Genomic DNA, 22,876 nt, shown 5'->3' on the forward strand with positions numbered 1-22,876 from the left:
TCCCGGGGCAGGGTTAGGTTGAGCGTGAGGCGCGGGGGAGAATTGGGGAAACTGGAATTTCCCACGGAGCTGACGGCGCTTGTTCTACCCCTACTCGTTTAAATTCCACGCGCTCCAAAATATCCGCCATGGAGAAATCTTGGTAATGACTCAATCCCCGTAAGCATCCCAGGAACACATCTGACCCTGCCCTAATCCCTCCCCGCCGCCGGGGGAGAATTCTGGGTAGTTGATTTCTCTGGTTCCCCCAGGGAATTCTGGGTAACTAGCCATTTCCATCACGTACCCCTACCCCCGCCCCAATTGTGGGTAACTGGCCATACTTGTTTTCCCGTAGAGAATCCTGGGTAACATAACAGGGGATTCTGGGAAACTGACTTCTCTTGTTCTCACCTCCCAACTCCCCTTATTCTGAGGAATGAGCTCCTTATCCCCCTCTAATTCCTACTCCTGCAATTGCTGCTCCTTCCACTGATGGTTCAGGGATGAACCAGGCAAGCGAGCAGGCCTGAAGAACTGAAAGGGAAGTCAAGGATTAGGTTAGATAGTAGGGTGGGGGGAACTACAGAGGGCCTAGAGGAGAAGAGGGACAACACTTCTCTCACCTCTGTCCTGCTGTCTGTCCCCTTCTTTCCTGCTTCCTACCCACCTGCCTCATCTTACTCCTGCCCATATTACCTAAAACACACTAAATACAAGTACGTGGGCCTACCCCTGACTCAGCTACCTCTTTCCCTTTGCAGGCCAGGATGCCCACTGGTGCTATCCTGCTGAAGGTTGGGTCAGGTTTCTAAAGGGACTGTGGCAAGGTAGGGTGTAATACAGGTTTAATCTGCTGCCGTCATCATCATGAACTTCGAGGGTCTGGACCCTGGACTGGCAGAATATGCCCCAGCCATGCATTCTGCCCTGGACCCTGTCCTGGATGCCCACCTGAACCCAAGTCTGCTACAGAATGTGGAGCTGGACCCAGAGGGAGTGGCCTTGGAGGCTCTTCCTGTCCAGGAATCAGTGCACATTATGGAAGGTGTCTACTCTGAATTGCACAGTGTGGTGGCTGAAGTGGGTGTGCCTGTTTCCGTCTCCCACTTTGACTTGCACGAGGAGATGCTGTGGGTGGGAAGCCACGGGGTAAGAATTGTACCCCTTTGTAAAGGCTGAAAGGAGATGTTGGATGTGTTTTATCTGGGTTTAGCCCCAGGACAGCTGCTTTGCAGGGAGTCAGAGCTAAGTTGAGGTGATGAGAATTAGTTAGATCTCTAAGTCAAGCCAAAAGGAAGGGAGTGGAGAGAGGAAGAGGGAGTCATGGAATCTAGGGATGGTACGTAAGTGTTCTTTTTCAGGTGGCATTCCACTTCTACCACAGTTTGCCCATTCCATGCTTTGATTAATTTTGAGAAGTGTACCCATCAGTTTGTAGCCATCCAAATTCAATATCTAATGCTCCTCCACTGTATTCCATTTTTGTAATTATAGAATGTTTAATGCATGTTTCTGTATATCTTACATGGACTCTGTCTTCTCTGCCTGATTTTAATCTCAGAGCAGTTATCAGTGTTGATTTTTAAAAATATGTATCCATACTGCCAGTACACTAGGGAGCCTGAAGATTTTATAAGAAATAACATGCTAGCCTTGATTTACTAATTTACCTTCCATAAGGTATGAATCGTTTTTCCATTGGAAAGAATGAATTTCTTTTGGTAGTACATTCATTTCAATGGGCAGTATCTACTGCTGTGCTAGACTCAGGAAATAAAGCTGAATAAAACCTAAGCCTTGCCCTCAAGGAGTTTACAGGACAATGAGGAAAAAGACATAAACAGATAATTTATGGTACTTTAGAAGAAACTGAACTGCTTGACTTAATAATTATGAATTTAGGATGTAAACTACTAAATGCCAGTGTGAAAATAGATACTGGGTGCTGGTGAGCATAGAGGAGAGTCAGAGGACCTCAAGAAGAAAGTGTCACGTGAACTGAGTCTTGAGAGGTGAGTAGAAGTCAGGTGAATAAAAGAGGAAAATGCTATCTTGTCGAAAGCAATGGGGGTAAACAAAGGTAATACACAGCATAGTGATTGTAGATGCTAGAACTACAAGCAATTAGTGTTTACTGGACTGGAAGATGAAACAGAAAAGTTAGACATTTCTTCATTCAGCCAGTGTTTTTTGAGCACCTACTAGGTGCCAAACCTTGCTCTGGGGTTTGGGCTTGGAATAAGAATTTTAAAAAGGCAACAAAAATATATTTATAATGTATCAGGTGTTGGAAAAATTAAGTGGAATAAGAGTGTTGAGTTAATGAAGGGTAGGAGATGTTGCTACTTTAGATAGATGGTCAGGGAAAGTTTCTCTGATAAAGTCACATTTGAGTAGAGACCAGGAGATGCAGGCCAGGATGTCCATTCTAAGCTATCTTGGAGGGAGGGAGCCATGCAGGCATCTGGGGGAAGACTATTCTAGAAAAATCTCATGTTATGTAAAAAGAGTTTGGACTTCATCCTTCAGGCCACCAGACATTTTTATCCAGAATGACAAGGTCCATTTTGCATCTTTGGTGCAGTACTAAGGTAGCAGTATAGAGTTGATTTAAGCAGGATGAGGTAGGACTTTTAGATCAGTGTGTAGGCTGTTATAGTAGTTCACATAAAATATGATGAAGGCCTGAGTGAAGCACTGTAGAGATGCTTATATGAGAACAGATTTGGAAAATATTTAGGAAGTAAAATAAACAAGACAAGTTAACTCCAGTGATTTGGTCCACTAGGTAGATCATGGTACCATAGAGAATACAGAAGAACTGAAATGGTGTAAAAATGGTGAATTTAGTTTAGGATATAATGAGTTTGAGGTTCTTGTGGGATATCTAAGGAGAGATGTTTAGTAGGTATCTGGATGTTTAAGCCTGAAGCTTAAGGCAGTGGTCTGGGCTAGGGAAGAAAATTAGGATTTATCAGTTTTAAAATGGATGGTTGAAACCTTGAGAGTAGATGAGATTACCTAGGAAAATAAGTAGAGTGAGAAGATAGTGGACTGGGAATAGCCATGTTTCAAGAGTGGCCAGAAGGGAAGCACATAAACAGAGGGTCTGATGAGCTAAGTCAGGAGAGAAGCCAGGAGTGAATGAAATAGGAGCCAAGGGTAGAATGAGTTTCACATTCTCTCTTTTCCAGCCTTTGACCCACAATACACATTTCCCACATGGTTGATAGAGATTAAGACTTGACCGTGGAACATAAGAAAGCCAGCTGGCCAGTGAAGGATTGGACCTACGTCCTTGAGCAGAACACTGTTCTAATTGACTGAGCCATAACCTTTCAGTAGAGTCATTGTGAGGATAAAATGAGGCAGAGTTTATAATAGTACTTTGTAAAGTGCTGAACAAATATAAGATGGTATTGTCAGTCTTATTTGTCACTAAGATTGGTGTCTACCCTTATATCTTTGTCGCTGCTAGCCAGAAAGGCCAGGAAGTAAGAATGGAAAGAAAGCTGAGCAGCAATGTCTAGTCCCTGACTTATATCTAGGATGGCCCTGTGCCTCCACTCTGGGGGTGTCTCATCTTTTTGTCCCCTACAGGGTCATGCCACTTCATTTTTTGGTCCAGCCTTGGAGCGCTACTCATCCTTTCAGGTCAATGGTAGTGATGACATTCGGCAAATTCAGAGCCTGGAGAATGGTATCCTTTTTCTCACCAAGAACAACCTCAAGTATATGGCCCGTGGTGGCCTCATTATATTTGATTACTTGTAAGTGGCTTCTCAGCTCTAGTCTCAGAAAGGGGGTCCCTCATAGAGTGGGAAGGCTAAAGGATTGGAAGCTTTTCAGACCCTGGCCTCATAGCCTTTCCTCTCCCTCACAGGCTGGATGAGAATGAGGATATGCACAGTCTCCTGCTGACTGACAGCAGCACACTACTAGTTGGTGGGCTGCAGAACCACATTTTGGAGATTGACCTTAATACTGTCCAGGAGACTCAGAAGGTACAAGCATGGGGCACAAAAAAACCCAAGCAGAGTCTGAGTTTATTATGGCAGGGGCAGTGGATAATACCTGGGCTGGGAACATACCTAAGATGTGTGTGCAACCTTTCTGTTTTTTTGGTTTGTAGGAAGAATCATTTTTACTGATTTCTCTTGCTTCTCTCCCCAGTATGCAGTCGAGACACCTGGAGTCACCATCATGAGACAGTCAAACCGCTTCTTCTTCTGTGGCCACACATCTGGCAAAGTGGCTAAGTTCCATTTTTCCTCCCTGTTTCACCACATATGTGACTGGGCTCAGCCTTTCCCTTAATTGTGGGGCTGTGGTTGGGTGGAAAGGAAGAGTGAATTGAATTCCTATCCTGCCATGTTACACTATGAGATTATCTTTCAGCCTGATGTTTTCTGTTATAACTAGGTGTCTTAGGGGCAAAAGGGTAAACAAGAGTTCTCTCTGGGGTCCCTTGCAGCTCTTGGCTTCCCTTTTTGCCCTTTCTGTGGTTTAATTGCCCATATCCTAGAGCCATAGTTCTTTTTGTAGAGACAGGGTAGGTAGGTGACAGGTACTTTCTGAGAGCAGCTTTGGTAGCTAACCCAGTTATCTCTTCTTCAGATCTCCCTGCGAGACCTTCGTACTTTTAAGGTGGAACATGAGTTCGATGCTTTCTCAGGGAGTCTATCAGATTTTGATGTGCATGGCAACCTGTTGGCCTCCTGTGGCTTCTCCAGCCGCCTCACCGGCCTTGCGTGTGACCGTTTCCTCAAGGTGTATGATTTGCGCATGATGCGTGCCATCACACCACTTCAAGTACACGTGGATCCTGCCTTTTTGCGCTTCATCCCTACATATACTTCTCGTCTTGCTATCATCTCCCAGTCGGGTATGAAGGAGATGTAAGATGGTGTGAAAGGGGTTGATTAGCAAAGGAGAACTAGGTGCCAGAAGGAGTATACTCCCAGGAACTTCTTTGTTGGGGGAAAAAGTAACCTTTCAGCAGGGCATGCAGGTCTCGTTTAGGTTTGGTTAGAGATTAAAGTTTTTATTTTCTCCCTGGGTGTGAAGAACAGAAAAAGATGAAAGTGGAGCAAGCAAATCAACTGTAAAACTGTCCTTTGCTGCATAACAAACCTCACTGTGGTTTATGGGAAGGCATTAGATGGTGTTTTCTCTAGGAAAGGATTTGGAGCCCATCTTTCCTTGATACCAGGGGAAGAGGGTAGGAAGGGCACAAAAGGTTGGTTTCCTTTTTGCCTTACAGGGCTTGCTCAGTGGGCCTCTTCCTTCCTCCTAGGGCAATGCCAGTTTTGTGAGCCCACAGGCCTGGCCAACCCAGCAGACATCTTTCATGTGAATCCTGTGGGACCTCTGCTGATGACATTTGATGTGTCAGCCAGCAAGCAGGCCCTGGCCTTTGGGGATTCTGAAGGCTGTGTGCACCTCTGGACTGACTCCCCTGAGCCTTCCTTCAACCCCTACTCCCGGGAAACCGAGTTTGCTTTGCCCTGTCTTGTGGACTCACTGCCTCCTCTGGACTGGAGCCAGGACCTGCTGCCTCTTTCCCTCATCCCTGTTCCACTCACCACTGACACTCTTCTATCCGATTGGCCTGCTGCCAACTCTGCTCCAGCTCCCAGGTTGTATCTCTAATCTGGGCCAAAAGAGGGGAGGGGAAAAGGGCTGAGATACTGGGATTCTCTGCAAGCCCTGTTATTATTCTGCTTTTTTCCTGATTGATGTCTACCTTCAGTATTTTCTTTTTTTCTGGCCCCTTGGGGATTGGGGATCGGGCAGATACTACAACCTTCAAGACCTAGAAATATGATATATTATAGGCGAGCACCCCCTGTGGATGCAGAGATTCTACGCACCATGAAGAAGGTGGGCTTCATTGGCTATGCCCCTAACCCCCGCACCAGGCTTCGTAATCAGGTATGTTCAGAGGGGAGAAGGTCAGCCCCTCTCCACCCAGCCCACTGGCATTTCTCCCATCTTTTTCATTTATTAGTCTTCAGTAGTTTTTGTTTTTAGTCAGTAAAGGTTTTTTTTTTGAAGCCTACTAAATTGAAAGTACTGTGAAGGTAGGTTTTAGGGAGGATTCAGAGACATGAAAGATAGAGTCCCTGCTCTTAAGTAGTATTTGGTTGATGAAAATAAGATCTACCCATAACAAATTCTTTATGTTCCATTGTTAAATGCTGGAAGGATGTCATAAGCATTCATTGCCCGAGCTTTTTGGAGGGAAAATTTTACTCTGGGCTAGAGTGGTCAGGGAAGGCATACTAAGAGAGGTAGATGTTGAGCTGGAGAGTCGACACATGGGTAAGTAGAAATAACAGCAGAGCACGTTCAAGATGAAAGATCAGTGTTAGTAAAGGTCTCAAGAGACATAACTACAAAAGGGGTACCTGATGGAGACTATACAATCTGGCTGGAGTGGCTGTCAGTTTTGGGAAATGGCAAGATTGGGGTTGGAAAGGGCATGATTGTAAGGCCTTGAAATCCAATGTATGGTGGAAGGAGTGATGCACTGAAAGGGACAGTTTGGGAGGATTAGTTTGGTTGCGCGATGCTGTACAGAGTGAACATGTGGGGAGCCCAGTGTGGAAGCCATCACAGTTGTTCAGCTGTGGTGAGGTAGGTTGATAGCATTGGGAATGAAAAAGAAGCAGTGAATGCTGGAAACCCTATGAAAAAGGTTGAGAACTTGGTGTCTGTTTCAATGTTGGGATAAGGGTAGGGGGAACAAAAGATGTCTTAAGACATCCAACAACGTTACCTCTTTTTAAAAATTCTAGATTCCTTACCGACTCAAGGAGTCAGACAGTGAATTTGACAGCTTCAGCCAGGTCACTGAGTCACCAATAGGGCGGGAAGAGGAACCATATCTCCACATGGTCTCTAAGAAATATCGCAAGGTGCTGAGGGATACCGAGGAAGGAGCCCTCTGGGATGTGGGAAAATGTTCCAGAGAAGGAGGTCATATGGGAAAGGACTGAAGGACTCAGTTGAGAAGCCTTCATCTACCACCATGGACTCAGGAGGGAGGTTTTAGGGAAGGTTATGGGTTCTGTGAAGATAAGGGGACTCTGAGGATATCTTCATCTTGCTCAGACTGTTTCTGCCTCAGGTGACCATCAAGTACTCCAAGCTAGGGCTAGAGGACTTTGACTTCAAACACTACAATAAGACCCTGTTTGCTGGATTAGAGCCTCATATCCCCAATGCCTACTGTAACTGCATGATCCAGGTAAGGATGGGTATTCCTGTGACTTGAACATGCCTGCTGCCTTTCGTCTCTGTGGCCCCACAACCCATACCCTTTTTCCATGTCTCCCCAATCAAGCCCACTTTACCACAGCCTCCTCTACTATTCTTTCTTGCTCCATGCCCTTTAAGTTTCCTCTGTGAGCTCCACTTCTTCAGTGGACTCCACCAGCTCACTTAACCCTCCCGTCTCTCTTCCTCCCCATAACAGTTGCCTGCGTCAGTTCTCCTTTTCCCTCCAGGTGCTCTATTTCCTGGAGCCTGTTCGCTGCCTAATCCAGAACCACCTTTGCCAGAAGGAGTTCTGCCTGGCATGTGAGCTGGGCTTCCTGTTCCACATGTTGGACCTCTCCCGAGGTGACCCGTGTCAGGTCAGTGCCTGGAGACCTGGGACAATTAAAGGAGAAAGGAGGTGGATAGCAAGCAGAGACATCTCTGTGAAAATGGCCACAAAAGAGAAAATAACCCCTTTCCACCAACACACTTCTGGATTCCAGGGCAGTAATTTTCTTCGGGCATTCCGCACTATTCCTGAAGCCTCAGCCCTTGGTCTGATCCTGGCTGACTCGGACGAGGCTTCAGGCAAAGGCAATCTGGCCAGGCTCATTCAGAGGTGGAATCGCTTCATTCTTACTCAGCTGCATCAGGACATGCAAGAGCTGGAAGTACCCCAAGCTTATCGAGGTGCTGGAGGCAGGTATGGAATTAGGACAGGAATAGTTAAAGACACCATGACAGGCCCCTCTGTGACTTACAGGGTCTCCTAACTCCCTCAGTGCACATATATCACCTTTCCCATCCTTAGCAGCTTTTGCTCATCGGGGGACTCTGTCATTGGGCAGCTGTTCAGCTGTGAAATGGAGAACTGCAGCCTTTGCCGCTGTGGCAGTGAGACCGTGCGAGCCTCATCCACCTTGCTCTTCACGCTCTCCTACCCTGAGGGTAGCAACAGTGGTATACCCTGTAGCTGGGCTGGGAAGGCTCCCCCAATGTCCTATAACGTCAAGGAGAGGGTGTTGGGGGGCTAATGCTAATGGTGAGTAGAAGGGAGAACCCAGAGTGAAGCAGCCAGTTTCCCTACAGATAAAACTGGGAAGAACTGTGACTTTGCTCAGGTGCTAAAGCGAAGTATCTGCCTGGAGCAGAATACACAGGCCTGGTGTGACAACTGTGAAAAGTACCAGCCCACGGTGAGTGGACTGTTGCACTGGTCATGTTGGGGACTCAGCCATAGTTCTCATCTGGGGCCAGCCAGGTCAGCACTGCCATCCAGGGATGGATAGGGAGGGGAAGAACCCCAGTTTGAGGATACAGATCCAGGTTTTACTGTTCCTTTCCAGGTTTCTTTCCCTGTAGGCTCCCTGCCATTCCTTATTTGTTTTATACTCTCAGATTCAGACCCGCAACATCCGCCATCTGCCAGATATTCTTGTCATCAATTGTGAAGTGAACAGCTTGAAAGAAGCTGACTTCTGGAGAATGCAGGCTGAGGTAAGGACTGGGGCTGGAAACAGGGCCTTAGGAGTACTTTTTAGTTTTTCCCCCTTCTGACTTCCAAATAAGTTTAATGTTCCTGAGGGATCAGATATCTCCTTTGTGTTCAGGTTGCCTTCAAGATGGCAATAAAGAAGCATGGTGGGGAAATCTCCAAGAACAAGGAGTTTACTTTAGCTGATTGGTAGGTACTGTCTTGTGAGTGCTCAAAGGATTGAACTACTCAGTGGCTCCTCGTGTCATTGGCTAGATCTCCTCAGAACACATTTCCATTTCTCCTGTTCTGATAGGAAGGAACTTGGGAATCCAGAGGGCATGCTGATGTGTCCTTCCATTGAGGAGTTGAAGAATGTCTGGCTTCCTTTCTCCATTCGTATGAAGATGACCAAGAACAAAGGACTAGATGTTTGCAATTGGACTGATGTGGATGAGATGCAGGTTGTTGGAAAATTGGGAAGACGAGGGGTAATAAGGGAGAGAAAGATGGACAGGGGGAAGGTGGAACTTAGTATAGAGAAAAGAAAGGGAATAAAGCTGAGTACCAGTTGTGGGCTTTTCCGAAGTGACTCAGTTTACTGTTGGGCTAGAATGGAAATAACCCACCCTGGTCCCCCATCCCATACCCCAAAGTCCCTGTCCTCTGTCCCCATTCCCCTTCCTTCCCCATCCTTAAACTTAGCTTAGCAGCCTGGGTACCCCCCTCACAGTGGGGCCCAGCCAGGGCAGAGGAGGAGCATGGTGTCTATGTGTATGACCTGATGGCTACTGTGGTACACATCCTGGACTCACGCACAGGGGGCAGCCTGGTGGCTCACATCAAAGTTGGAGAGACCTACCACCAACGGAAGGAGGTGAGTGAAGTAATACAGGGCAGGGACACTCCTGGTGGTGGCCGCGGTAGAATCCCAGATCTGTCCTTATCTTTAGTCTGAGCTAGAGTGGTTCCAGCCATCACTTTGGCATCAGTCTTTCTCTTTATCTCCATAGGGTGTTACCCACCAGCAGTGGTATCTCTTCAATGACTTTCTTATTGAACCTATTGATAAGGTTAGTTATAACACACTGTATTCCTCCTATCATCTCCCTTTTTCTTAGCATCCTCATCCTCAGTGCCTTAGAGAATGCCAGGAGAGAGGGATGGGTTCTCAAGAACAAAAAGCATTAGCAGAGCTAAAAATAGCACCTAAGTCCTGTCTTCTGACTTGGGAAAAAGGAAAAGGGGGCCATTAAGTGCTTTTTCTTTTATAGCATGAAGCTGTGCAGTTTGACATGAACTGGAAAGTGCCTGCTATCCTTTATTACATCAAAAGGAATCTTAATTCCAAATACAACCTGAACAGTAAGTGGTACAGAGTAGACCCAAGGTATGGACAGTTCAGATTGGTCTTCAGGAAGAGACCTGGGAAATAGCTTGTTAAGCTTAGAATCTGTAACCAATGTTAATATTTCCAGGGATGCTACAGAGATTTCTGCTCTTCAGGCCTTAAATTTAGAAGCTGGAGATCCTGAGGGTGTAATGGGAAAGAGGTGATGGGGGGAAGTCTGATCAAAATGACTAAGATTATGATTTTGAGTTTTAATTCTTATCCCCAAGTGAAGAGCTCTTCTTTTAGAGATGAACTCCTTATTAAGTCCTTGTTTGGTGCCTTTAAACCAAAGTTTCTCTGTAACTTCAGTCTTCTAGGTTTTCTAAGCTAAAATACAAAGTAAAATTTTTATTCTTTCCTTTCTGTTGACTTTTTTTCTTAACTATATTTCTAGATAATTTTCTGATTTCACATGTTCCATCTACCTGCTGTTTTCATCAAACATGATATGTTTACTCATGTGATTGAGGGATCACAGTATAGACCTGATCTCTGGTCAGCCACCTGGGCTTCCCTCCCCTGGTCACTTCCCTGTCCCCAGCATCTGTCTTCTGGATTCTCTCTTCTAGTCAAGAACCCTATTGAGGCAAGTGTCCTGCTGGCTGAAGCTTCACTTGCACGGAAGCAGCGGAAAACACATACTACCTTTATTCCGCTGATGCTGAATGAGATGCCACAGGTTGGGGACCTGGTGGGCCTGGATGCTGAGTTTGTCACACTTAATGAGGTAACCAAGAGCAGAAGTGCAGAAGTGTGGGGTGTTGGGACAGAACTCTGGGGATATTAGGAGTCATAAGCATTTTTCTGCTTCCTTTATTAACTTTTCTCACATAGGAGGAAGCAGAGTTGCGCAGTGATGGCACCAAATCTACCATCAAACCAAGCCAGATGTCAGTAGCAAGGATTACCTGTGTTCGGGGCCAGGGACCTAATGAGGGTATCCCCTTCATTGATGACTACATCTCTACCCAGGAACAGGTATTAGGATTTGGAGGTGTAAGTGAGCCAGACTGTGCTTACTTAGAGTGCTTTAGAGCTCAGGAAAGAGTGGTGGGGGAGATCTTGCACCTCACTTCCTGGAGACTTGTCCTTTTCTCTGTTCCTAGGTGGTGGATTACTTGACTCAATACTCAGGGATAAAACCAGGAGACCTTGATGCAAAGATTTCCTCTAAGCACCTCACAACTCTCAAGTCTACCTACTTAAAGCTTCGTTTTCTCATTGATATCGGAGTCAAGTTTGTGGGTCATGGTCTGCAGAAGGACTTCCGGGTCATCAATCTCATGGTTCGGGCAGGCCCCTTTTAAGAGTCTTCTTTGAGTGTGGGCCCCTTAGGGTATACATTATGCTTTTGGAGAATATGAAATTATGGATCCCCTACCTTCAGTCTCCCATTCTTTTATTCCTTCCAGGTGCCCAAGGACCAGGTCCTTGACACTGTCTATCTGTTTCACATGCCCAGAAAACGAATGATTTCCCTGCGATTTCTTGCTTGGTACTTTCTGGGTGAGTTGCTCTGCCCTGAAAGCCCTTGTGGTGCTCATTAAGAAAGAGCAGGAAAAAGTGTTGGAGGGACCAAGGGGAGTAGGAAGGACCCTGAGTTAGTGGTGAGAGTTACTAATGGATTTAAGTAGCTTCAGTATCCCCATTGTGCACCAGGGATGGTGTTTGGCTCTTTCCCTTAAGGGCAGTCAGGTTTTTTATTGTTTATCCGGAGTTGGGGATGTGAATAGGGGACATGTTCTTACCTTCCTTTGCTAGGTCCCAAACTATTCCACCTCTACTTCCCCCAGACCTGAAGATTCAAGGGGAGACCCATGACAGTATTGAGGATGCCCGCACAGCCCTTCAGCTCTACCGAAAGTATCTGGAGCTCAGCAAAAATGGCACTGAGCCTGAGTCCTTCCACAAAGTGCTCAAGGGTCTTTATGAGAAGGGCCGAAAGATGGACTGGAAGGTGCCTGAGCCTGAGGGCCAGACAAGTCCCAAGAGTAAGGCTTGGGATGGGACAAGGGAAACTGGACTGGGTGGGTTTTGATTGCCTATATAAGATTATACTCACCACAATAATGATGAAGATGATGTTAACAACAGTTCCAGCCCTATCTTATATTTGTAAAGGACTTAATTCTCCCAACAGTGAAATAGATTTTGTTACTGAAACTCTATATTCGTCCTAACCTTCTCTTGCCCAGTTCTAAAATGTTTGTAGGAGGGCCATGCCCTCTTTTCTCTTGGATTTTTCCTTCATAAGATGTATCCCAGGTGCTTCTTCTCCATCTTAAGACTTATTAGTGCTCTTGGTTTTGTTTCTGACAGATGCAGCTGTTTTTTCCTCAGTGCTGGCGCTCTGACCTCACCATCTCCCAATGAACTACTGCCTCTCCCTTCAGTGTTCTGTGGCCCCAGAACAGGGATGTGGCTTCCCATGTTGGCTATACCCTGTCCACTTCCAGAATTGGACCTGCTCAGGGTTTATAGATGGTGCTATTAATAGAACTGAAATGCAGCAGAATTGTTGCAAAGGGTCTAGGAGCCAGATTCTTTTCTCATCCTTTGCAAAACAGTGGGCCAGAAACAGAGTTGAGAATTGACCCAGATGGAAAGTAATTGGTATTCTTAATAAATATCCTGGCTTATAAATGTCCAGGCAAGGAAGATCCTGGAATAAAAACTCTCAATTTCTATTTAGTAAGGACTGACGTACTGGACAGCGACTCGATACAACAGTAGCTAAGATCTAGCTCAAGTCTGACTGTGGGATGCAGAAGGAGCCAGCATGTAGTCTTGGTGACCCCGGCAAACCAGTATTGCCATGACCAACATTGCCAAAAAGGCCTTTGGGTCCAGAAGGTTGGCTGTTGGCTTCACTCCTGCTGACAGCTGAGAAGAATCTGTCTTCCATCCACTCCACTCTCCAGTCTCGTTTTGTTTTCTTGTTTTTTTCTTTTTTTTCGTTTCATTTTGTTTTAAACCGCATGTTTTATAAAATAAAAACAAAAATATTATTGGCTGTCATCTATCTCATTGGAGACCTGCGGGGGTGGGGTTCTCTGATTTAAGTCCTCTCCTTTGTTGTTGGCTTTCTATTACAACTGAGAAAACCTAAGGCTTTCAAATTCCCACATAAAAATGAAGGTAAAAGTTCTGTGGAGTCCAAAGCTAAGGATATTGGGAGAGTATAATTATGTCTTTCCTGGGCAATGTTATGTCTTTGCTGTGCCTGTCTAGTACCTGAGCTCAGGTCGGATTCTTCTAAGACGTACAGTATAGTTTCTGTTACACAAACTTAAGAGTGAGGAAGCTAACAAACTACAAGTCCCAGGATAGCTTAAGAGCTGTAATTACTAACAGTATCTCTGTGGTGGTGCAGTGCTTCCTGGGAGATGTAGTTTCATGAGTATTGAGGGCTTCTTACTAGCAAGCAGCGTACCTTTATTTTTGAAGGTCCTAGTCTACCTAGAGAGAGAAACACCCGCGCCTGACCGCCTCCACACATCACGCCAGGATCCGTCCTAGCTTCAGGCCACTCCTTCAGCTGGCCGCTGGTGATCACGTGGAGCTGCCCGCCACGCAAGTTTGGGTCCTTCTGCGATCCACCGGGGTCCTCGCTGCCTGGGAGCCGCTCCTAAGCTTGCCTGTTCGAGCGAGAGTTTAGAGGGGCGGGTTTGGGGTCGTCCTTAGTGTGCGGCTCGCACCGCTGCGCACTGGGGTCCCTGCTTAGGTGCCCACTTAGAGTGCGGGGAGCTGTGTCAGGCGGTCGCCAGGGCATCCCGGGTCGGAAAAGCGCCGGAGCGCTCTGGAGAGGGCTGGACAGCCCCGCTGCCCCACAGCCAGGTGCTAGGGTCGAGAGCTAAAGTGAGAGTCCGACCGTCTTCCAGAGCCTGGGCCACGACGGCGGCCCTGGGAGCAGAGGTGGGACGAATGCGAGGGGAGCTGAAGAGAGGGGATGGACTGGAGCGAAGACAATGGCGGGGTCCTTAGAAAGGGGGCTGGTCCGCACGGGAAATAGCTTATAGGCTGGAGGTGGGGATGCAGAAATCTTCCGGTGCTGGGTCCAAATAGGCTCTAGCTATTGAGTGTGCGTGCTCCTTGTGGGCCAGCCACTTCGCTGACTCCTGGCCTGAATAAGCTGCTCTCCTGTTCGGCAGCTCCTCTGTCTGTGCCTTTCGTCCTCGCTTAATCGCCAACCTCCGTTCCGTAGCTGCCACATCCCCGTGAGTTCTAGGCAAGCTACGCTGAAGTACCAACATCTAGAGTCTCACCTGTCGTAGTGTCTGGGACTGAGCCTCAAGTCCCGAGCTCGCGCTCTCACCGCCTGGGGGAATCTGGGTCCTCAAGGTTGGGAATAGAGGAGCCCCTTTTTGTCCTGGCCATTTCCTGGAGAGTAGAACCAGAGCCACACTGAAGCCTTCGAAGACCTTGGGATGAGGGACGGGTTGGGCGGATGGAGCTGTCTCCTCATCCTTATGCTTTATTCCGATCCAAATCCAGGTGGAGCAACCCCATTACGTTAAAGATGAAAGGTTGGGGTTGGCTGGCCCTGCTTCTGGGGGTCCTGCTGGGAACTGCCTGGGCTCGGAGGAGCCAGGATCTACACTGTGGAGGTAAAGACACAAAGAAGTGGGAGGAAGGAGGGTGGGGAAGACAGAGTCTTGGGAGGATGTGAGCTCCAAAGCCTGGGTAAAATGAATGGAAACTGGGTGATTCCTTTCTCCCTTTCCCCCTCCTCCACCTTCTCTCCCCTGCACCAGCTTGCAGAGCTCTGGTGGATGAACTAGAGTGGGAAATTGCCCAGGTGGATCCCAAGAAGACCATTCAGATGGGCTCTTTCCGAATCAATCCAGATGGCAGCCAGTCAGTGGTGGAGGTAATTTACTGTTTCCCCAAATAAAGTAGCTCACTCTAACTTTGAATGAGAACTCATCTCATTAAGGAGTTTGGTTTAATAGAAATACTATTGATCCGGAGAGGTATCTAAAAGATAGGGCTGTCTCATGTGGAAGAGACTGGAGGTTTATACCCTATGCACTTGCTTCCTGGCACCAAACCTTAATAATTTGTTTCTGCTGTAGAAGTTGTTAGGAGACAGGGACCCCTGATCCGCTCCCTTCTCCACATCCTTAAGCCATGTGACTCATGTTTTTACTCTGGCAGTATGGTATACACACAAACATTCACTAAAAAAAAAATAGGTCTTATCCTTGTACTTAGGAAACTTATTTCAGTTGAAAACATAACACATAACAAAGCTGTACCTAGTGAACAATAAATGTTAAGGTTGTAATGCTTGTGAAATGATTTAATAGTTGTTATCCTCAAAGCTTATCCTACCTTTGTAATGCTCTCCTATTGAGGGCAGGTTTTAGACTCAGTACAAAAAAATAAAATTACCTTACATCCATAAGAACTAAGGGATTTCAAAGGAAAAGAACATAGTCGACTAGAGTTAATCAGAGGTTTCTGTTTATAATTTGGACCTAATTACACCTTTTTTATTTCTTAGGATTGTTACTGAGGTGAAATAAGACTATATATTTGAAAACACTTTGGAATTATACAAATAAATCATACTGTTTTTAAATAGGGCAGGCTTTTTAGAATAGGTTGGTGGGGTTATATTTGGAAGGAAAAATAAGGATGTAAATTACTAATGTACAGAAGTAGAAGAGTGTAACCCAAGGCTGAGAACATTTCTAGGTGCCTTATGCTCGCTCAGAGGCCCACCTCACAGAGCTACTAGAGGAGGTATGTGACCGGATGAAGGAGTATGGGGAACAGATTGACCCTTCTACTCACCGCAAGAACTACATACGTGTAGTGAGCCGGAATGGAGAATCCAATGAACTGGACCTACAGGGCATCCGAATTGATTCAGACATCAGTGGCACCCTCAAGTTTGCGGTGAGCTATGGGAGTGGGTAGGCTGGATCTTAAAAATTATGGGAGTTATTGAAGAGCCCAGGTGGAAAGCTGGGTCAATATCCTTGTACTCCTCTCTGGAGATGAAAGTAAAAGGCCTCTTCTTGCTGCCCTCTCTCACTTGTTTCTCTCTTGGGTTGGCAGTGTGAGAGCATTGTGGAAGAATATGAGGATGAACTCATTGAATTCTTTTCCCGAGAGGCTGACAATGTTAAAGACAAACTTTGTAGTAAGCGAACAGGTAAGGTGCTTCCACTTTACCTTGTGTCCTCACAGCCATGTGGAAATTGGCACATTCCGTAGTGCACTTCCCCCTGTCAGTCCTCTGATATTAGCTCAGAGTTGGCTTCCATTACCAATGGCTTAGGTGATGCAGGACAGGGCAAATTTTCCCTAAGTGAGGGAGAGACCAAGCCCTATACCAAGAGAAGAGGGTCCTTTAGCGGAGAGTGTAGAAAGAATTCAACACACATGCCAGAGTTAAAGTCAAAAGGAAAGTTTATTAGTAAAGAGATAACACTCCACAGATAGAGTGTGGTCTCTTCTCAGAGGCAGAGAGTGAAAGAGACTAAAGGAGACATGGAAAGGCAGTGGGGGGGGGGGGTAAGTGAGTGTTCAGAGAATTCAGTTTATATGTCATTCTTTAGTTTCCATTTTCTTTGATATGGATATACAGCGAGGAAGGGGAAGAGTATGTAGCAGGACAAGGTAAGAATATGTAGTGAAAGGCCTGCTGGCAGTTTCCAGCCTTTAATCCATAGGTTCCCCATGGTTTTAGCCATAAGGAATGACTGTTGGTTCCCATTTCCCTTTCACAAGTGTGGGGAATGGGTTGTTAGCAATCCCAGTAGAAATCTTCGTTTTGAAAGTGTCATCCTGGCCTGGCTGCAGGGCTGACCAGCATATTGCAGTTTCTGAATGTAGATTGATTAACATTTTAATTCTCTTGCCTCCTCCCTATGTTATTGGGACTTGGGTTGTTCTTCTCCATTCTCTTCTGTCAGCTTTCAGAATTTGTGGCTCCCTTACCTGAAGTACAGGTGAGAGGATAATGGGAATGTTTTGTCATTTAAAAGCATATGCTCTGAAAAATGGTGGTTGGTATGTGTATCAGTTTGATTTCGGGTATTTTCTTGATAATGGCATACATCAGTATGAAAGTGGCATTATCCTTCAAATTGTTATGTGCTGTTTGCAGATCTATGTGACCATGCCCTGCATATATCGCATGATGAGCTATGAACCATTGGAGCAGCCCAGACTGACAGGCTTGATGGATCACCCCCAGGAGGGGAAGAGGGTGGCAATGCCTTTTATATTATGTTTTTACTGAAATGAACTGAAAAAAATATGAAACCCAAAGTACAAACTGTGTTGTCTTTTTCTGCCCAGAATTGGCCCTAACATTAGGCTTGAAAATAAGGGATTCCAAACAGGAAAGAAAGAAAAGGAAGAGCTTTGGGAATGGTCTAGCACAAAGGTAGGAGGAGCCTGAAGCTTTCATTCTTTTGCCACCTGAGATTCCTGCTGCACTCACAAACTAGATAGTATTTATTCAGTGCCTACTCAATACAATGTATATAAAGTTTAATTGTGGAGAGGTGAATACTCCCTGTGAATAAGCAAAAGAACATAAGTGTATGGTAGTATAGGATTGTAGAAATAACTTGTATTCATACTGATGAAACAAAGTAAGATAGCTTGGTCTCAAAGGAATTAATGGACATGCATTATTCTTCCCTCCCTGCCCTTCCAGATGGAGGGATCAGCAAGAGCATTCATGAAGGGGAAAATGGATGTGATCAACCCAGCTGAAAAGTAAGGGCTTTATCAGATAGGGAGAAATTAGGTAAGGAACGTTATTTAAAGGCCTTGCTTAAATGGCCTGATCTTTCAGATTTTATGCCAACAGCAACACTGAAGTATACCTTTTTCATCTCTATCACTAACCAATGTCAATCTAGATTATAAGTCTGTCCCCACTTTCTGTATGTAGAGATTCTATGCTGGGGCATTGGGATGAAAACAAAGGATACCTTCTTTGAAGAGCTTCTTCAGCACTCTGATCTTGAGGTGTGGCTTTCTCAGGGTTTGGAATGGAATTTTTCTGTCCCAGGAATGCCTCAGGGAGAAAACACCTGAATAAACATTTCAAAGACTTTAAATCAAGCATTTTAAAATCTAAAAAGAATTTGGAGGTCATCAAGTTCAGACGTCCCCGACCTTTTTGGCACCAGGGACCAGTGCTCCTATGAAAATCTAATGCCTGATGATCTAAGGTAGAGTTGAAACAGTGATGCCAGCACTGGGAAGTGGCTGCAAATACAGATGAAACTTCACTTGCCTGTACTTACCTCCTGCTATGCGGCCTGGTTCCTAATAGGTCACAGACCAGTACCAGTCAGTGGCCCAGGGTTTGGGGATCCCTGATCTAGTTCACCTTGCCCATTTTACATATGAAGAAACCAAGGCCCAGAGAAACCACAGGTCCTGAAGTTCTGCATTTAGTGGCAAAATTAGCTCTATAAGCTAATGCTTCAAAAAATCAATCTGATCTGATAAAGCTGTGAACTAGCTCCGTTTTGTCTTTTTTACTGTTATAACCTTGTACACTGAATGTGTTCAAAGCTTTCTTATACCATAAATCCCTGTGAAATCTTACACATGAAGTAGCTCAGAGCAAGTACCCTGATGTTAGTTGACAACCAAATTCAGGATCTGGTGTTAGTTTCTTCTCTCATCAGTCCTAAGAAATGCTATATCCTATCAAATCAATTTTCCAGAGCAGCTGTTAGGCACCTTTTTTTCTTCTGTGATGCACATAAATAATAATGCTTCAACCCCTGTGAGTATGCCCAGGATTCTGTTCATTGCTTGCTTGGTGTCTAAACACTTCTTATTCTTCCATCAGAAACCTTATCAGAAGTATAAGTGAGAGTACTCATAGAGGGAACTTGAAACAGTTTTAATTTACAGAAAGGCAAATCATTCACAGGTTTTAATAAATAAGATAGATTTGATGTTAATTGTTAACAAATTACTTGTGATGTATGTACCTCACTAGTTGTCAAGGTAGAGCTGTGAACAACTCTCCAGCTCAAGTCTTTGCCATTGGTACGTAAGAATGTGACCTACATAGGAAAAGGTGGACATTATCATTTTTGATTTGATCCTCAGAAAGTTAGGATATACTTTATACATGTCTTAATTCATATCACAGGTTACCACAAGGAATCCATGAATTTATCTAAACCCTCTGGAGATTCATCAACCATAACAAGTTATTCTAGCTCAGTATTTGGTAGAGCATAAACTACCAAATATACAACCTTGCATATCTGGTTACACTTGAACCTTTAGATGCCCGCCGAATGAATTTATCAGTAAAATGTTAGAACTTAAACATTCCCAAAGCCAGTGTTAAATGAGATCCGAGTGTGACTAGGAAATTTTATTTAAAAATCCAGTCCTTTAAAAATAATTTTTATAGGATTTTTTGCTGTAATAAGATTCTTTTAAATACAGGACAGGGCTAAATACCAAGGGAAAGGGAACTAGTACAGTTGAGACTAGTACAGATCCTTAAACAATGTGGGGGTCAGGGACACCAATCCTTGCACAGCTGAAAATCCATGTACAGCTTTGGACTCCCCCAAAACATAACTACAATAGTCTCTTGGTATCCATGGGGCACTGGTTCCAGGACCTACCACCAGATAACAAAATATGCATGTGTTCAAGTCTCTTATATAAAATGGCATGGAACAATGCATACAGTTGGCCCCCTGTATTTATAAATATCCAACCACAGACTGAAAATATTGTTTTTGATCTGCAGTTGGTTGAATTCACGGATATGAAACCTGGGGATACAAAGGGTTGACTGTATATTTAATTGAAAAAATCTACATATAAGTTGGACCCACACAGTTTAAACCTGTCTTTGAGGGTCAACCGAATATGTTGAATACTCAAATTACAAGCACATACACATCCTAATTTAATCTTTACAGCTCTTAAATAGATGTTACTCCTATTTTACAGATGAAACTAAACTCAAAGAAGTTGTGCCTTGCTAGTCAGTAAGAAACCAAGACCTCACACACATGATTGTCTAGGCCAGTTGTCTAGGCCAGTGGTCTTTCTGCTATACATTGCTCCCTATAGTGGAGTCTCCCTATAGTCAGTCCCCAGTGACTGAGAAAATTAATACTTGTATTTGTTTGAAAACTACCTCCAAGTTTGAATGCATGCCCTCTGATTCTAATCAATAGTGAAAAAGCACCATATCCTCTTTTCAGCCATTTTTCCAAACATTATATTGTCTAAGAAGCCCATTCTACGTTTCCTGGTCATTTTAGTTGCTAAATGTTTGTCTCCCTTACCTTTATGTATTCTGGGACAGTCACCATTTGTCATGTATTTCAGGTATGGTTGTACAAAGGGTTTACATATGAGTAGGACTATAGTTATCTTTTAAAATATTTTTAAATATTGCAACACATTGAGCTGATATACCCAGATAATTAACAATGATGCAAAAGTCCCATTCTTGAGCTGCAGCTGATAATTCCATCATCACCATATAAACTTAATATGGATTAATAGTTAAGATACAGCTTCTGGAGTGAGACCAACTTAGGTCTGAATTCTAGCAATGCCAATTACGAGCTATGGCCCCGAACAGAACAGGATACTTTATCTAAATCTTGGTTTAGTTATTAATATTACCTACATTCCCTAGAGTTGTGAGGATTAAGATAACACATGTATCACATTTAGATGGTATCTGGAAATAGTAAGTATTCAATAAATTTTAGCTACTATCCCTTAAATACAGGAGTTTGGTTTACCAATGTAGATTAAAAGTTTAAGTTCAGTGCATTCTCTCATTTATCTTTTGCCACCAGAGGGCACCATTGCCTCTGTCCATCTTAAAGAGGTCCTCCCAAGGTCAACATGACCTCGGTGCTCAGCCTTCTTTCCCTTGTCCTCTCCAGTTCTTAAGCACTTAGATGTATCTGGGTCTAGAGCTCACTTGTCTATTTTTTTTATACCAATCCTCCATTAATTTCCCACCTCCCCAGGTCCCATCCATGTTCACAAACAGACTCTAAGCCAGCTCCTGGGAGATACTATTTAGTCCCTTTGCTCCCTTAGCTTTCCCATTGGCCTTACAGCAGTGTCAGGACCTAACAATTTCAAAAAAAGTCCATAAAGTCCTCATGACACTAGGCTCCAGGACACTATGTCAGGGGGCTAGAACATTACTGTTCCCCACCTTCCCTCCAATCACTAAAGCACCAAAATAGGTTATTCTTATGGCCACTCAATAATTATCCCTTTGGTATCCTCACTCTGAGAATGCCTCCTGCCCTCTGGTCTGCTGGCTAGTCTCTGTGCATAGTTAACCAGAGAGAAGAAACCAGGTCAGATTATTCTAGGGTTATGAGGAAATCCTCTGTGAGATACTAAACTGGGATCAAATATTGATCAGTGGAACTTTGAACTCACCGATGAGGTAGCTGCGGTCACTACTCCTCTGGGGCACTGCTTGGCTTCTCTTTATGAAATTTTTTCCTAAAACTGACCTACCTGATCTGCAATCTAGATGAGCATTGGTTGGTAGGTGTGAAGCTGGGTATGAAGAAACTTGGCAAGAAAAAATGGTGGTTTTCGTTCTTGTTTTACAAGTCTGAGCTATAAACTAGATCTTTATAAACAAGGTCTGTCTAAGCATGGCTTAGATGGTACTGAGACCTCTAAAACTTGTTACTGCTATGCGAGGAGATAAAGAGGACTATTCACTTGGGGCTTGAGTTTGTAGATAAGATGCCCTGGTCATTGAGGCAGTTTCCCTTCTGCCCTTGGGTCAATAACTATGAGAGGCTTAGGGAGGTTAAAGGTCCTTAGGTGTTGTCTACCCAGAGGAATTAGTCACGAGTGGTGTGGAAGCTCACTTTAGTACCATGGTTCATTTAATGGTCTGTGGGAAGCACAGGATAAGAGAGAATAAAAGATAGCTAAGTAGGAGAAGGGGGTCCAGAGGCCCTATGGAAGTGATAGGACTAATGTGACAAAAAAGGGAGGGTGCCTAAAGCCTGGTTTTGGATGAGGGTTTGGTCTGCAGCTCCTGATCTTATGGCTAGATGTGGGTTGCGCTGGTGTATGGGGTACAGTGATTGGAGTAGCGGTGAGACTAACGCCTAGGACCCAGAGTCTCTGGTCTGTGCTGTAAGTCTCCATATTAAAGGGGCGTTTGTAAGACTTGGCACCAGACGCAGATAGCCCGCAAAGAGCACTGGATTTTCATGCTCCTACCTTTGCTTTCCTTCTTCACATATTGAGCTCTGTTAGAATCTATAACAGCATGGCCTCTGCTTACCTCAAGTGATCTCCGTCAAGCGGCTAAACTCTGGCATCATAGCTGATCTGATGTCACCTCTATAGCCACTAAGTCATTCTCCAAAGACATTCAAGAAATCATGCCAAGGGGGAAGGAGGAATAGGTAATGATCAGTTGCCGTGCTAGGAGTTGGGTTCCGAGGACCTTCAAAGGTCGAAGCCCTTGAGGCTTTTTCTCTAATATTTACCTCAGAACTAATCCCAAATGTGTTAACGTCCAAGATAAAGCCTAAGAAAGTTAACTGAGTTCTCAGGCACATACTTGGCCACCTACACGCTGCTCCTCCCACCCCCGCCCAGATCTAACCCTGAATTAGCCTAACCCGGCAGTCCAATCCCCCCCGCCACAAATGCTGTCAACGGTTCAGGTCCCGCCCCCCACCCCCGCCCCCACCAGACCAATGGCCGAGCCCAGGGCCAATCCCCTGAGAGGGGCG

General features: G+C 45.0%; 2 protein-coding genes and 1 long non-coding RNA gene across 13 annotated transcripts; 2 read left to right on the plus strand and 1 right to left on the minus strand.

The window, feature by feature from the left end:
* The first annotated feature begins 11 nt into the window (after positions 1-11).
* Positions 12-13,139, plus strand: PAN2 (poly(A) specific ribonuclease subunit PAN2). Of its 9 annotated transcripts, none has more exons than XM_016165725.2 (26): positions 12-142; positions 744-1,131; positions 3,583-3,752; positions 3,866-3,986; positions 4,156-4,233; positions 4,600-4,867; positions 5,279-5,621; positions 5,820-5,916; positions 6,783-6,902; positions 7,115-7,234; positions 7,494-7,622; positions 7,749-7,948; positions 8,057-8,193; positions 8,335-8,441; positions 8,644-8,742; positions 8,856-8,929; positions 9,036-9,183; positions 9,453-9,596; positions 9,733-9,792; positions 9,994-10,084; positions 10,682-10,839; positions 10,947-11,090; positions 11,219-11,398; positions 11,525-11,618; positions 11,906-12,103; positions 12,432-13,139. In XM_016165725.2, exons 2-26 carry the CDS (start codon positions 850-852, stop codon positions 12,464-12,466), a joined length of 3,597 nt encoding a protein of 1,198 aa, XP_016021211.1. In that variant the 5' UTR covers positions 12-142; positions 744-849; the 3' UTR covers positions 12,467-13,139. The 9 variants fall into 9 exon arrangements, with proteins under 9 accessions (XP_016021211.1, XP_016021210.1, XP_016021208.1 ...); XM_016165724.2 differs by having other exon boundaries at positions 8,060-8,205; positions 12,432-12,772; XM_016165722.2 differs by having other exon boundaries at positions 17-142; positions 8,057-8,205; positions 12,432-12,772.
* Positions 12,571-22,772, minus strand: LOC107521238. 2 transcript variants are annotated; one of them, XR_004955542.1, is made up of 4 exons: positions 22,420-22,772; positions 18,071-18,172; positions 14,378-17,063; positions 12,571-13,750 (listed from the first exon to the last, which is right to left on the minus strand). It is a non-coding gene; the product is annotated as an uncharacterized LOC107521238 (long non-coding RNA). The 2 variants fall into 2 exon arrangements; XR_001599514.2 differs by having other exon boundaries at positions 12,571-17,063; positions 22,420-22,766.
* On the plus strand, positions 13,563-17,399 carry CNPY2 (canopy FGF signaling regulator 2). Of its 2 annotated transcripts, none has more exons than XM_016165746.2 (6): positions 13,563-13,685; positions 14,607-14,719; positions 14,867-14,982; positions 15,813-16,016; positions 16,179-16,275; positions 17,233-17,396. In XM_016165746.2, exons 2-6 carry the CDS (start codon positions 14,632-14,634, stop codon positions 17,274-17,276), a joined length of 549 nt encoding a protein of 182 aa, XP_016021232.1. In that variant the 5' UTR covers positions 13,563-13,685; positions 14,607-14,631; the 3' UTR covers positions 17,277-17,396. The 2 variants fall into 2 exon arrangements, with proteins under 2 accessions (XP_016021232.1, XP_036091823.1); XM_036235930.1 differs by lacking the exon at positions 13,563-13,685 and adding an exon at positions 14,433-14,453 and having other exon boundaries at positions 17,233-17,399.
* Positions 22,773-22,876: the final 104 nt, after the last annotated feature.

This window comes from Rousettus aegyptiacus, unplaced genomic scaffold (genome assembly GCF_014176215.1).
Source record: "Rousettus aegyptiacus isolate mRouAeg1 unplaced genomic scaffold, mRouAeg1.p scaffold_m13_p_2, whole genome shotgun sequence".
NCBI lineage: Eukaryota > Metazoa > Chordata > Mammalia > Chiroptera > Pteropodidae > Rousettus > Rousettus aegyptiacus.

What these genes read in the sequence shown, in the direction of transcription:
- PAN2 (XM_016165722.2), top strand. Translation starts at nt 850, where the DNA reads ATGAACTTCGAGGGTCTGGACCCTGGACTGGCAGAATATGCCCCAGCC. An exon ending in GCACCAGGCTTCGTAATCAG is followed by an intron (nt 5,917 to 6,782) that starts GTATGTTCAGAG and finishes TAAAAATTCTAG; the next exon opens with ATTCCTTACCGACTCAAGGA. An exon ending in ACATCTCTACCCAGGAACAG is followed by an intron (nt 11,091 to 11,218) that starts GTATTAGGATTT and finishes CTCTGTTCCTAG; the next exon opens with GTGGTGGATTACTTGACTCA.
- CNPY2 (XM_016165746.2), top strand. Translation starts at nt 14,632, where the DNA reads ATGAAAGGTTGGGGTTGGCTGGCCCTGCTTCTGGGGGTCCTGCTGGGA. An exon ending in CCAGGATCTACACTGTGGAG is followed by an intron (nt 14,720 to 14,866) that starts GTAAAGACACAA and finishes CCCCTGCACCAG; the next exon opens with CTTGCAGAGCTCTGGTGGAT. An exon ending in GTGGCACCCTCAAGTTTGCG is followed by an intron (nt 16,017 to 16,178) that starts GTGAGCTATGGG and finishes TTGGGTTGGCAG; the next exon opens with TGTGAGAGCATTGTGGAAGA.